At 47.1% G+C, this 15610-nt stretch overlaps 1 protein-coding gene across 4 annotated transcripts in view; it reads right to left on the reverse strand.

Moving 5' to 3' along the window:
• Positions 1–15610, reverse strand: part of LOC111841311 (estrogen-related receptor gamma-like) — a 129538-nt gene that overhangs the window by 24665 nt on the left and 89263 nt on the right. For all 4 annotated transcript variants that reach the window (XM_072702758.1, XM_072702757.1, XM_072702755.1 and 1 more), the window contains exons 2-3: positions 12204–12619; positions 9618–9734 (exon numbers count right to left, since the gene is read on the reverse strand). In XM_072702758.1, the coding sequence (XP_072558859.1) occupies positions 9618–9734; positions 12204–12606 (520 nt within the window). In that variant the 5' untranslated portion in view covers positions 12607–12619. The remainder of the gene's footprint in view (positions 1–9617; positions 9735–12203; positions 12620–15610) is intronic.

Genomic DNA, 15610 nt, shown 5'->3' on the forward strand with positions numbered 1-15610 from the left:
AATAAAAGGATTGAATTAACGATTGCTGCTGTGGGTGCGTATCTCAAAGGAAGTGCGGCTCCCTCCTGGCCTCTGACAGAGCACCAGGTATAGATCCCCCACAGAATTTGATTACTGCCTCACATCTCAGGATTAAGCCCGGTACACCGTCCTGCTTATTCCAAACTTTATGCCCTGTGCCTTCCCAGAATGCACTGGGCTAACATTAACAGAGAAGGACATGTAGTAATGCATTTGCATTTGCTTGCATTGTTTTTAATTACATATAAACACTAATATAAATATAATGGCAGAACTGCTGCGGAAAGAAGAAGCTACCCATCGGTAAGGAGTGACGTTTTTGGTTCCCTCTCCCCTACAAAGATCAATAAAGACTCAATGCGGCTCTTTTAACGACCTCATTTATATCCCAGACAATTAACTCACTTTTTACCCTGATTAATGAGTTTAATCTAAATGAATCAAATTAGAAATTGAAAATCATATTTTCAGAGCCCACAGAGCAACCAGGAAAAAAAATTACCATTAAGAAATTATCCTTCAAATATTAAAAGATGACCCTAGTGAAATGTGTCCACTTAGAATAACGAGGGGGGCTGGATGAACTCATACACCATCGTTATGACTGTCTCTCTAGGAATTCTTGAGAAACTTCAGTGTTATCCGGTTAGCGCTGAGCCACGCTACAGTACACCTATGTATGGTCTTTTGTGAAAGAGTGCAAAGCCAATGTAGGGAGATATATAGAGGAGAGGAAATGAAAGGAAATGGATAGCACACACGCGGGAACACGGGACAGCAGGATGGGCACTGACAGCCGCCAGGGGATTTGGACAGCTCTGCCAGATTGTGGCCCAGCTTGCCAAACGTGTTACAGGCCTAATAAATATCGATCGGGTGTTTCCTTTATAGTGATAGATCAGCTGACTAAAGTAATGCGATCTCCCCATATTGCATCATTATTGAACAGACAGGAACTGATTTCTCTTGGATTCAGTCCCCGAAAATCAAAACACTGAAGCAGACATTTTACCTGACACTATATCGGTTAGAAAATGTTGTAATTTAAAAACATGAAATAAATAATTATTAGGAATTATTCCCACTGCAGTAAATGCAATATATTACATTTCAAATTCATTTTATTGCAGCATTCTATTGGTGCTTAAATTACAGCCAACATTAATGTTTTCATACAGCTACTGAGACTAATTTAGCTGTACATCAAGCCACACAAATGGCAAAATATCCAAATATGGAAAGGAAAGAATCAAAGGTGTTAGTGCGTTACCAAGAACAAGGGGCAATTAGTATGCGATTAGATTAACATCACTTAAAAGTACTTGGGGGCCTCGAATGGCTGAGGCTACAGAATTGTGTTCGAAAAAGACAGAGGGGAAGAAGAAAATAAATCAGTGGCTGGTGAACCCCCCCCCGTCTCTATGCAGAGACAGACTATTCTTTCAGGACTGTTGTGGTTTTATGACAAATGAGGCTGTGTTATTGGGACGCGGTGTTTCCAGGGTGCTCCCCCCATAAAGATTGCCGTCAGCGGCGGGCAAAAGCGGCCGGCAGCCTGCTCTGTCTGGCTTTACTGAAACATAGGAGCACATGGTTAACGGGGCATTTACTTAATTTAGATTCACATAATGATTAATGAATTATTATTATTAATATATAGGATGATATTGCCAGTTTGGGCATTGGGGGTAGAGCAGCTGATTGGACTCACACCTCCTCCCACCTCCCCCCACCTCCCTCCGCCCTCCAGACCAAAAACATGCCACCAACTGAATCGGCATCTCCGAATTGCCCATAGTGTGTGAGTGTGAGTCAGTCTGAATGCCTTTCCGATAGGCTCCATCCACCTTGTTCCCCATGCTTCTTGGGATTGGTTCCAGGCTGACAGTCACCCTACACTGGGCTATGGGAGATGGGTGGCTGGTATCTGTTACAGCAGTACACAAGGCGTTTTCAGCCAGTGGTGGGGCACCCCATAACATTGAAGTTATTCCTAAGCTAGATACTCAGGTTAGATCCTAGAGAACAGCCCTGGTTGTATACAGTTGCAGCTCTATTATTTCACAGAATTCAGAGCTATAAGGAAGCCTGGGACAGAAGCTGTGGGATGTAGGGGAGGAGCTTTGCACTTCTGGCCTAAATGAGGCGTAATCAGGCTGAAGGAGACCGACGGAGCTGTCAGTCTGCAGGCTAGATGGGGGGGCTCTATCTTAGCCAACTGCGCGCTCTAATCAAATGTTAAAGGACGAGAAGGGTGGCTGTGATCCCATAAACCTGTGACGTGAGGTGGCGCCCCCTGTCTGCTCCCATATTTACTGCTTTACTGTCTGAACATGGCGGGGCTCCTCCTGCAGCCGCTGCAGCCGGCATGCTCCCTAACAGCCATGAACAAGAAAACACCCAGGGCTTCCCCACCAGTTGCATAAACTAACATGTACCCTTCACATAGTCACTGGGACATTGATAAAATTATCACAGGGAGGAGAAGGAGAACCAGAAAACCCAAAATAAGAAGGCAGGTGGCCCTTTCGGTCCCTTCTCCAAATGCTCTGTAGTGTACTGAGCTGGAGCGGCTAAGTCAAGGTTCTGACATCCCCAGACGCCTCCGTCCTCAAGCGAGGGGAAGTGACATGCCTGTGACAGGAAGTGACATGTCTGTGACAGGAAGTGACATGTCTGTGACACCCCAATGCAGGTCCCCTAGGCCTCCAGGATGTGACACGGGGCCAGAATCCTTTTCATTAGTAAATATACGCTTACTGCAGCGTAAACTTATGTTAATCCTGACCGTAAGAGCCCAGTTATGAAAACGTTTATAACCCAAAGGAACCTGGTTCTGGGGAACAAAAGGAAGCTCATAACCACTCATCCAAGGACACTCCCTGCCTCTGTTGTCTTTACTCCCAAAAAGTACTAATTAAACCCTCGTTGCTCCTGTGCTCTGCCCACCGCTGCTGACATTTTCATTCTGAAAGGTCTTCAGACTTCAACCGCACAGTTCTTCAAACATAATGTCAGCCGCAGAATGTCTGACAGGAGTCACGTGACGTCGCCCTGCTCAGCGGTAGCGTGGGCCACGGTTTTTCCGCAAATTATCCTGCAGTTCAAGAAAAGCTTCTGTGAGTGAAGCTCAATCAATTTTAAGCTAAAAAAAAAAAAAATCTATGAAAGAGAATTAATCTAACACGCTCTAGTACATTAAAAAGCATGTCAAGGGACTAATATATTTTGGGGAAAAAAGACTTCAGAGAGGGAAAGGATCGAACACTAAGCAGGAAATTCTAAGTAGGCCGCATTTGCGTCTGGTTCTCCAGCGATGGCCGGTAAACACTTCTCTTTCAGCGATATGAGGTGTTCTGCTGTCAAGGAATGCAGAAGTTCTTCTGGAACAGGACTTTGGGGAAATGGCATCATTAACAACCCATTACGACACACCCGAGAAACATTTATAGATTGGCAGATGCAGGGGGGGGGCGGGGGGGCGGGGGTGTGGCCTGTCTCATCACGGCCCAGAAGACGCAAGCCAGATGGGCCTACAGGCAGACAGGGGAACCGCACACAGCTCTGGTGAGCCGATGACCTCACACCCAAAATCACGTGCATATAAATTTGCGGTCACATGTTTTTATTATTATTATTACTATGGGCAAACACTTTTCTCAGAAACTGGCTTACTGGGTCAGTGCAAATACTGCATTCAGAGGTTAGTGAGGCAGAGGTCGATAGTTTGTCATGTTTGTGCATATTTAATATTTCCCATCATCTGTCTTTTTAATGCAGAACTGCTGACTGTGATCGCATTGCCCCCTTACTGAGTCCGTCAATGTCAGATGCACGAATGTCTGAATTAAAAAAAAATCTATACCGTGTCATCAGCATGGTCCCATTTTAAAATGTCTGTCATTGGTGGCGGCTAAATGCTAACTGGCCCTGTATGTTTTGCAAAGCGCGGGCGGTGACAGAGACGGGTTGGGGGGAGGAGCCGCAGCCGTGAGTCGTGACAATTTCCCGATGACAGGAATTCAAGGCTTCTTCGCTCAGCCTGCACCAGCCCTTCCCGCTCAGAGATTGCTGTTATCTTAGCTCTCGAGATGCCCTAGGAAACTGCCAGAATTAGACTCCAGAATGTTCCGGGTGGGCCGGGCGGCAGGCCCACTGCACCGATAGGGTGGCTATGTACACGGAAGAGATCCATAATGTCAAAGAACAGGCGAGGGGTCTGTTTAAACTCTGGGAACAGCCAGGTACAGGGGGCTCTCCCTACGCGGTGAAACGGGAAACTGACAATTTCACACGGAAACTGCAGATTGTGCTGTAAGCTCTTTGGACGTCAAGTGAACCACAAAAAGGCATTTCAGACCAGCAGGTTCAGGTACACAATGCCTTTCTGCAGACTGGCAGGAAGATGTTTATCGAGGGGACAGATTTCAGGGGGTTGTTTTCCACATTACTGGGGTTGGGGCATTTTCTGTAGACCTGGCCAGTACTCCAGCATAGGAGTTACAGGAACACGACAGCAGCATTTCTAACCATCAGCACGTCACACATTGACTCTGGAGGCTCTAGGGCATTTTTTTTTCTTCCACACCTCCAGCAATGGCAGCATAAAACTATCCCATGCTTTTAGGGAAAGATATTGATTAAAAAAATATACATTTCCCAGAATCCATTGGTTAATTTGGGGATCAGCTGATTGGTGGAAAAGGCAAATTATGCCAGCCAATGGAAACCCGGGAGATCCGATATGGTGACCTCATGCACGGAAGTGCTCTTGTATGGAGGTGTTCTGGGGGGGCTGGTTTCAATATGTGACAGCCTGCGGTTCCCCAAAATCAGTCGAGACAGAGCAGGGCGACCACCTCTCCAGCCACACAAGGAACCAGACCACTCCCATCTGGGCACTGCAACAGCTGAAGACGTCACAGGCTCCAAGATGGAGGCTAGGCCCCCCCGCCTATTTGCTAGTGTGGGGGATGAGGGGCACCACAGCACCAATGTGTCAAAGTGAAGAGCATTCAGCAGAGCATTTGTCCACTCCAGCCCCAATTACACATATTATTGTGGGTGAAGTCAAAAGGGCAGTCCTGCACAGAATGGAGAACATGGTCACATGACCCACACCGTGACCCTGGGCTGAGGAGCAGATCACAGAGGCCTTCTGACAGGGGGATTGACCGCGTCATTCTGCACGCTGCTGCTCCTACATCAAATATAGGTATCATTTATAAGAGGGTGCTGGCAGACTTAAGCTTTCTTAAGAGATATATATACTTTTTGTTTCTTTGGCAATGCTGACAGGTCATCCATACGGATTTCAGAATTATTTAGCGGCGTACTTGACAAGATTGAGCCGCACCGACGAAACGTAAAGCCGCTCTATACAGAACCTGTGCGAATCTCTTAGATCCACGGTCTATTTACAGCGTGGCTGCTGTCTGCTTCACAGCCACTCACTTTCTCCAGTATTTCTGGGAATAAACTAGGGCAACAGAGAAAAAAATGGGTGCCGCTCGGCCATACTGTCCTCCAGAGAGTTTCTGTAAAGACGGGGTCTCTCTAATTTAGATCCGGGGGGGGGGGGACGGGACGCGGACGAGCGGGCGGCGGGCACAGTCTGCTGATCCCGCGTGCGCCTCGCACCCGTTCCGGTTCCGCGTGCGGCTTCAGACAAACAGTGGTGGAGCGTGATCCAGCAGGCCTTGGCTCTCTCTCGACAGCGGCATGATTTATGCTCCCTGTCAGAGGCAGTGGGGGAGCATCTGAGGAGAGGAGAGCGTGGGGGGGGGGTTGACGCAGGCGTGAATACGTCTGTGTGTGTGTGTATGAGTGTGTGTGTGTGAGGAAGAGGAAGCCAGGGAGAAAGTAAATCGGACCCCACCTCCGTCTGTGTGTTTCATGCCCCCAGCACTCTAACGTTATGGTATGTGTGTGTGTGTGTGTATGTGTGTGCGTGTCCGAGGCAGAGGCAACCGAAAGCAGAGCACGTCTCCCATTCAGGCGAGTCACTCCTCCCCAGAGAGTCACTCTCAGCAGAGTCCCTGTGGTCATCTTCATCAGGGCCTCTGGCTTCATCCCACACACCGTAACTGTACCGCTTCAGTTACCTTCACTGGGGATTAGGCGAGACAAGGTGAGAGCATCTGTAAGCCGCAGATGCTACAAACGGCAAATCCCCCCCCCGCCCCCACCGGAAGCCTTTCTTTTTCATTTTCTCCTGCAGGCTAATAGGAAAGGATCCAGCTTTGAATCGATATTTAAAGTTAGGCGCTCCGCTCTTCTGTTTAAGTCAGTTCGTTGATGTTCGAGGCTTGGATGTCATGCCAATGTGTACAGTATGAACTGCCTTTACTAATTTAACACTGTAGTTGCGTAGAGTTCTTCAACTAAATGCTTTTATCTAAAAAGACTTAACCTTTTTTTATCCATTTCTGTGGCTGGGTATATCCCTGCAGTCTTACCAAAAGACACTTTAACCACTGCAACAGCTGGTTTTTCTCTGCTGAACAACGCAAAAGCCAGCTTTGCTATATTGGAAGCCCCTTGTATTTTGATGCCCACTGCCTTTACATTGAGCTGGAAGTCTTCCTCGCCTCCTCTTCCCTCTAGGAATTTACTAGTCTGAGAAGTGCTGATAAGGGTAGAAGCCTCATAGCCCCCTTCCATAAAACTGCTGCATTATTTATTTGTCAGAGTGATACCCTTTTACTGGGATGACTGCGCGCTTGCAGCTCCACGTTCTCCACACGGCGTTTGCAAATGTGCATTTTCCCAGACCTTGCTTGTACTCGTGGACTGGAGGTTACGATGGCATGAACAAAGGAGTTCGGATGTGGACTTTTGAGTTCGATCCCACATGGAATCAGACATCAGCACCACACCATTAGACAAATCACTTCTGCCCTACCAAGCCAACAGACGTGAGAAATCGCTGACCTTTACAACCTTGTCTTCTTACATTTTTATGATTCTTCCCTCTGAAGGAAAGATCGTAGAACTACACTGGACTCTCCTTGGGAAAATCCCAGATCCAGAACGATCTTTCCCAACGTTTGACAACATCCTGATGATCTGTGTCACAGTCCAAAGACAAATCATGATTTCCTGGCACTTTTAAACAAGCACTATTTACGTTGCACACAATCAAGTTTTAGTTAAACAGTGTAAATCTACAAAGGCGTGAATTTACAAGTGTTTAAACAGTGTGAATTTATGCAAGCTTGTCACTGATGGCTGAATCCCCAAATGTGTTTATCAGACAAAATAAACGGTGCAGTAAACATAATGGCAGATGTAAAACTCGGCAAATCCATTTTGCCGTTAGATCACATTGAGGGGACCGGCATGAAAGTGGGCGTTCCATAAGACGATGGGGGTAGGTTTCTCCACAGGAAGGCTTGGCATCGGGGTAAGCTGGCCCCTCCCAGGCAGCTGCTGGTCCCCCGCTTGGGCCCCGTCTTATGAGATTTTACAGCTGGGTGGCCCCAAACACGAGGATGCCGAGCGACTTTCCCCCCAAGGCGGAAGAAGGGAGTCACGAGCCGGGGGTCCGTGTAACATCTGACCATCGTGTTTGCAGTGGAGTGTGTCTTCGTCTGTGCATGACGGATTGTCAAGGGTCAGTCAGCTAGCGGGGAAATCCGGAGGGGGGGGGCAGGAAGTGATGAAACCCATTGGTGATGTCATCATGTTTTAGTCCGCTGTTACCCCACGGGCAACCTGAAGCAGCGCAAATTCAGATGTGCTGGTATATATGTGTGTGCGGGGCTGGCGGGCGGGGGGGCAACAGGCAACAGATGGATCTAAATTCATCTGCACATTATTAAAGCACTCCCTGAGGATAAGGGGCTGATACACTCACATATCGAGCCGCAAGATGGCCGCCCCCCAGCAGCGTAACGATGCGTGCGTTCAGCACCGTCGCCGTCAATGCGAGTTAGCGCCCGCAGAACCCATGGCGACGTGGCCGTAATTAACAAACCTCGACAATGAAGCCGACTCTGCCTGATGCAGCGCGTGGCTGACTAACATCCCCCGAATGTCCTCCAGTGGGGACGTAAGCGCGCCCGTCCTTCAGGCTAGGCTAGTGAGGCCCGAATATGGACGCTTCAAAATAGCCATTCTGAAGGTTAAACCATAGTGACGACCTCTCTTTTTATTAGGAGAGACCATCAGCATTAAAGAACAGGGGGGAATGAATGAATCCATTTATGGAATACCGCGCACTCACGAGCCTGACTGGACATCTCTATTAAATTCCAAAGCTTGGCGACAAATGGCAGCTCCGTGATGATGTATGTGTGTACCGTCTGCTCCGAACAGGAACAAAGGGCTTCCATTTGTCTGGGAGCTCTGGGGACGAGGTGCTGCCCTAACCCCCCCCCTGGTCAGTTGGCGGCTTGTCACACTAGCAGACGCACAGCTAAATCACACGTGAGGAGCCCGCATGCTGATCCGTGACACGCATACCTGATATTCAGTTTCCTGAAGGTAGCTCGAGGCTTCTTTGCTGTTAATTCTCATACATTTTTGTGCTGAGTGTCAGCATGCTCTCAAGATGGTCGAACTTGTTTCCAGAAGATAGCTACACATATACACGCACACATTCACGTTAATGCCTTTGTGAGGCTCTACCGCAGCTCATTTTTGTGCAAAACCAAACCAAACATTATATCCAAACTCAAAAGCAAAGAAGTAAATGACTTTTTAGTTTAAAAAGAATGTAATATAATGTGTATGTTTTGTGGGACAATCCTCAGAAAGCTTCTGTTTTGTCCAGGGATTACTATCTTTGTGGGAAGATTTTTCTCAAAATGTGTTCCCACAAAGATGCCCTAACCCACACACACACACACACACACAAGCTGGCTGTTTTTTCCGTTTACAGTTTGGCCCCAGCTGCGGCAGTTTCATCTAATCTATCGTGACCTGAGAGGTCTGCATCCACCTGGCTGGAGGGAGGGAGGGAGGGAGAGTTTTGTTGTGGAAACGCTGTTATCAACCCGAAGAGCAACTCAGAGGGAGGAAACAGAAGAGGAAGCAGGAAGCAAGCAAGGGTAGCAAGAGGATGGTTCCGCAAGACGACGAGGCCTGTCACTGACATGCTCCCTGTCGTGACCGGCACATCCCGGCCAAATACTAACAGAGCCTGCTCCGCTCGTCTCTCCTGGCACCAGGAACGCAAGGTCACGACGGAAACTGTTATTCTGGGAAACAGCAAAGGGAGGGCGGGAAGGGCTGCACAAGCAGCAGAGTCGTGGTTATTGTGCCGGTTTAATCATCCCTGATATGTCGCATGTAACATTGTGGGGACATGGAGGCTTCCTTTAGGAGCATCTGGTTGGGGAATCCCAGCACTCAAACCGTACTGGAGATGACTGGGGTATATGGTATGGCTCCTGTTGGCCTTTTTCACTCCAGAAAATTCTACAAAAGCTGGGTCCACCAGCTTCCCCTACCATTCCTGGTCTGATTTTATGTCCTAGAAAGCTCTGAGCTTTCTCCAGGATTTTTCAAGTTTGTCCTTCCAGACAGAAGCACATGATGAGGAGGTGGTGAGCGTGACATGGACGGCGAGGCGGCGGCAGGCTGCGTCTTACCTTCTCGCATCATGCCCACAGTCAGACACTTCATAAAGCGGCACGCCTGACAGGACTTCCGCCGGCGTTTGGTGATCTCACACTCGTTGGTGGCAGGGCAGCTGTACTCGATGTTTCCTGTGGCAAGAGACACGTCAAGAGAAAGGACCCCAGATTTGTGTTTTTTTTGTGGTCATACTTTATTTAGGTTAGTTGAGGGGGGGGAGGCATCCGTGACTCACAGCTGACAAGTCAGGCATTGGATTCACCATGTGGTGATTAATCTCCTTCCTTAATTATTTTGTGTGCGTCTCTCAACGCTTCCAGAAAGATCTAACTCCAACTAAAGATTTTAGGTGAAGATCAAATTAAGGTTGGAACATACAATAAACCACTTGACAGATAATAATTTCAAAAAGATCTGAAAACCAATACTGGGGAAGTTTAAAGTCTTATGGTATTTGATTATACGAGAATATGGCAATTATAGTGTGCTGCTAAAGTTTTCTTAAGAAATGTTAATTACGCCTTACGACGCTTCCCTGTGAGTTAACATCCAAAAAATTCCCGATTCCTGATTGGCAGGTCCATCTTAATTTTACCACGTTCATCCAAACAGTCATCCTGAGACCTTCCCAGAGACAGAAAGAACAGCTTGTTGGAGGTTAAGTTATAATCTGATAACTGAACTTTGGATGCCAAAGTCAATTAACCCAGCAGAGGCATCGGGAAAGGAGACGTCCAGCTACGTCGCCGAGGAATTTAAATGCGCGAAGCGAGGGAAACATGACCTTGTGGGAAAAGCGTTCAGGTCCTTTTGTTATTCTGAGCGTATCTGAAATTCTTTTACGAACATCACAAATGTTTTAATGGATTGATGCAGGACGTAATCAAAATAAAAGAAAATGAAAGCTGACCTCTTGCAGAAGACCTCCATTTAGGCTAACTAATGCCATTGCTAGTTTACAATATAGCAGGAAACATGGGGGTATGGGGTGGGGGGGTGGGGGATGGCATGGATAATGAATAAATCTTCTTTGCTGGTATTTCTCTTTGGCTTTCGGGGGGCCTTTGAGATACAGCCCCCGACCCACGCAATTAAAAGTGGGGCCTGCCTTGGGCCCACGTGCCGATGCAATATTTCACAGTTAATCAGACTCTGTAAACACTGATCCGTATTGACTTCCCCTCCGCGCGCCAATGTCTCCTCATTAAAGAGGCAGATTAACGGGAACGTGGGGAGGCCGGCCACTAAAGCCCGCTAATTCAGCACGAAACAATATTTTAATTATGCATGTCCCTTAAACGGGGGTCCGATCTTCATTAGCGGGGTAATCTCCTCGAGGCGCCGGGGGCTTTCGCGTTATAAGGGCCCGGCGTCTTCATTTGATGTGGGATGCCACGAGAAGGAGCTGGGAATTCTAGGGGTATTTTAACCGGCCGTGATATCCTGCCATATTAATTCTGAAGAGTGCTTACTCGCATCAGAAAAAAACGTGATTTCATGGAACACTAGCAAAATCAAGTCGCAAGGTCTACAGCGATCCGAGTCATCTTTGGATTTCCTGTCGTCAGAATCAGCAAATTCATTTTGTTTTGTTACCCTTCGTGCTTCCAAGGCCTCAGGGAAAGCTGAAAATGATAACATTTAATGTTGAATTTATAAATATTACACTGTAAATTGGGAATTGTTGCTTTGTTAAGCTTATCACACTGATTAACTGTTGACAACTAAAAAGACGGATCATGAAAGGCTGACCAGTAAATAAAAAGCATAATTTCTGCTCGCCATGCACTTCTGGTCTGGGGTACGTTTTTCTTTTTTTTTTTTTTTGAAAACCAACTTTCTTTGCTTCGTTGATGAAGTCATCTTTGAGATGTCCTTCCTCAGTCCCCATGATCCTATGGGGTGCAGGTCCCAAAGTTTTCTCCCCTGGTCCCCACAAACTCATTTGACCTACTGTAGGAACCAACGCACAGCCACCTGCAGATCGCCTTTTCCCCCCACTAATTACCAGCACTTTCGTTAGCTAATGGGATGGTACACCCCAATATGTCAGCTCTGAAAGGGCGGGACCCGCATTAACATTAGCATGTCTAGGTGTGCGCGGCTCACTCCAGTGGTCCAACATTCAAGAAGTGGCTATAGATTGAATCTGAAGATGCATAAGAGCCAAGTCCTAATGCTACGGACAGTGCCAGTCGACTCAATAGGCCAGTGTTTCTCAAACCAATACATGTTTTTGCTCCATCCAAACTCCCAGGGAGTTGGGAGGGAGCAAAAATGTGGACCATCTGGGGGTCTCCGAGGCCTGGTTTGAGAAACATTGCATTTGAAGACATAGGCAGTTGCCTGAGGAGCCATCTTCTGGGTTGACTTAGCAAGTCACCAGTACACCATCTGAGACAAAGATAAACCAGGCAGAAAAGTTTGCCGGGGGAGGTGGGGGGGCGCCGGTAGTGAAATATGCCTAGGGCTTCCCATAGGCCTGGCTACAGATCCCCATTATGAAAGACTTGTGGTCTTCAGTTGATGGACTGTACAATGCCAGAGAATGGATGTACCCCCTCCCTCGACCATTCCCCTGCAGGAGAGTGAGAGCCCACCTTGGATGGTCCTCTTGAAGAAGGCCTTGCAGGCCTCACAGGAGGCCACGCCGTAGTGATAGCCGGACGCAATGTCGCCGCACACCAAGCACAGCCTCTTGGGCATTGAGTTGAGCATGTACTCGCACTTGATCTGCGTGTCCTCGGCGATGGTGCTGGAGCAGTCCTCATAGCGCTTGCTGGCAGTGCCGTTGGGGCCCAGGCCGCCCGCTGGCCCGTACAGCGTGGGAGAGTCCAGGCCGTTCTGGTGCCCATTCATGGTGGAGCTGTAGCTTCCGCTGGCATCTGAGCAGCCCCCGGGGCTGTGGTGGTTGATGCTGTCTGCCAGGGAGGCGGGACTGGAGGGCTCGGTCTTGATGTAGGAGGGGCAACTGGACTCGATGCGCCGTTCCTTGCTTGACATCCTGCAGAGCAGCCTGGGGAAGTAGAGGAAAAGCAGATCCAAATTTAAAATTAAACAGTAATAATCCAACAATCTCTTTATCGAGGTGTCGCTGAATAACATCAGACAGATGAGAGCTGATGTAGACCACTAGCACGTATGGACGTCTACGTCGTCTTTGACAGCCCTCTTTGGTGACGATGCACATGTACCCCAGCACATCGTCAATGCAGTGACAGATCCCTGTCAGATCCCAGGCAAACACCAGGTGTAAATGTCCCGGGATGCAAATTCCCAGAGACCCTTGTCATGAAAGCCATCCATCCAAAATAAGCCACTTGTCAGTCTCGTTACCTTTTTGTGTGGCTTGGTGCCCGGCAGAGACAACAAGGACCTTTTATAAAAGCCGTGGGTATTACTTTTCACGTGGCACGGAGCCCACGTCCTTTCTATTTTCACTACAAACTCTGTCGCGCTAGTGCCGGATCAGCTGCTGTTTAGCCCCCGCACCGGGCTGCAGCCCCTCGCCGGCCAATCTTATCCCGTCCGCCACACACTGCCGGACGTCAAAACTGCCCATCACTGAAGCCGTGAAATAAAATGTCTCTACTTCAAATGTGCGAGGAAGGACGAACCGGGGAGACATGGAAACAGAATGTGAATCCATGGGTCCCTCCCCCCTTTCCATAACCGCGGAGATAGCTCACGTCGCAGTGAGCGGTGATCTATTTATCTGTCACCATTAAAATGCCGTTGTGTCCCAGGAGCCTTCCTGAAGCGCCTGGGTGGCTGTGTTTTCCATGCGATTGAAGCTGCAGGAGGAGAAGGAACCACTGCTAGGGAAGCCCCGATGGCAGACAGGGAACCCACGACCTCCTGAACCAGATCACTGCTTAAAGGCCAGATAATTAAGTGCACATCGTGATTGTTTCAGAGCCGCGTTTTCTCACTGTACATTTACGTGTTTAAAATACAGATGTCACCTTGTTCGAGGGATCAGCTCTGCGCATATTTATAGTGTAGCAAGGAATAATACTTAAATTAATACTAATATAAATTACACACCCAAGTCATTCTGTGGAATAATTGGCTTTTGGGAGCAGAAAAAGGTACAGTATTGTAATGTCATTGGCATGGACTGACTTGCAGGTGACAGGAAGAATCAGTGACCTGTGAACCTCCCAACTATGAATGAAATGGTACTCCGGCCCATAAATGATCGTTTGTTGACTTGCATTGACTCATGTTGCTGACATATCACTCCTTTGCATGATGTCACATGCTGACGTTCAAAATTGTGTCATCTTTCTTGCTGAAAAGCATGTTATATATAAAGCACACGAATCCACGGTGAAGGCCCATAACAGGCTAAAAAACGAGATTGAAAACTTTAATAAACCACAGAGGTGGCTTTGTGGTGTTTGGAGGAGCAACTCAAACTATCGCGAAGAGAAGCTATAAAACCAAGAGTGAACAGGCGCAGAGATCGAGGTCATCAGGCTTCAGCCTGTCGATATCGAGCTGGTCAACAAGAAGGTGATCGGCGCACACTAGGCATGGAGATCTGTCACGATCTTAGACAGCAATCCAGCAAAATCAAACTCAAATACAGCACGGAGATAAACACACGTCTGACAAATTAGGTTAATTCTGCTTTTGTCAATCTGGTCGAACCGATACATGAACCTCGATCTTTCACAGGTTCCCAAGTGAGTCTTCATTAATGGGACCTGTAATTAACATATCTTCTTTGTCTTTGGAATCATGGTAAGTCAATGAAAACAAGATTTAGCTTCTCTGAGTCTGATCTGTAGCTGCATCGTGTTCAACATAAAGAAATTATTTTTTTAAATTTGGTTTTATTTACAACCAATTTGCCCAAATACTTTAGGTTACTCCATAAACTGTTTGGCAAAGTCTGTGCCAAATCTAGATAGTATCTATTATTAGGCAAGCCTCTTCAAGTGATTCAGAGTATGTTGACATCCTCTTTCCTGCTTACCAATTAATCATTTATGAACTTAAGTCGCACAAAGTTTGTTCTTCCAAATTGCTATGTAATTTTCTATGAATTACAATCTTTTATCGTGATATTCCTCAGATATCTGAAAAGTCCAACAATCCATATACTGTAACCATAGTTATACATATTCCAAGTAGTTTAGGTGACAGGAAACATTCATTTCTTGAAAATGAATTTTAAATTTAAGGTTTAAAAATACCGTAAAGATTTAATGATTCTCAGCTTGAATGTTGAATGATAAGATATTGTGACATCCATAAACATATTTTTCTTTATAATAAATATAGCAGCATGGCATGACGGAAAATAGAAAAAAAACCCATCTTAAAGAAAATCATACTTTTGACGATTAAAAAACCTCTGTTAGCGTCCCATGATTCGGTCCGACGACAAGTGCTAGCCATATATTAAATCGTGGCCACTAACAGGACCAAGACTGTCTTAAAAAAACATACAACCATATGCAAAACACTGAAGGAATTTTTTCATGACTTGCCCTCTTCCGTGAGATCGGACAATCCCAGTCTAGCTCCCCCCTACCCCCAAACGCAGATTAGCTGCTGAATCATTGCAGTTGTTTCCGCATCTAAAATTACATCTAAATTCCATTCCAGCGGTGGGATGAAATCAATCGCTGCGACGTCGCCGGGCGAGAAATTCATAAATCACTTCAGTGCTGATGGATGCCTGTAAAAGAGCGCCTGCGATTACACGAAAATCGATGCATCGGGGGCAGAAACGCAGGCGGACAGTGGGAATGGGGGAATATCCCCTGTGCAGGTGGGGGGGACACCTGCATCCACAAACTTCCCATTAGTACTCGAAGCAGCCTATGACTGCCGTGATCAATTAAGAGATACGAAGAAATACACTGAATGAGATTTTTTTTTTTAGAATGCCGTTTTATTTTGCAGTTTTAATACTACTGATTCTAATGAGGCTTGTGGAGATTAAGCGCACAGCTGGAGAAACCGGGACTTTAAAAGTGCGCCGGAAGCTCTC

The sequence above is a fragment of the Paramormyrops kingsleyae genome, chromosome 19, assembly GCF_048594095.1.
Source record: "Paramormyrops kingsleyae isolate MSU_618 chromosome 19, PKINGS_0.4, whole genome shotgun sequence".
In the NCBI taxonomy this organism is placed as follows: Eukaryota; Metazoa; Chordata; class Actinopteri; order Osteoglossiformes; family Mormyridae; genus Paramormyrops; species Paramormyrops kingsleyae.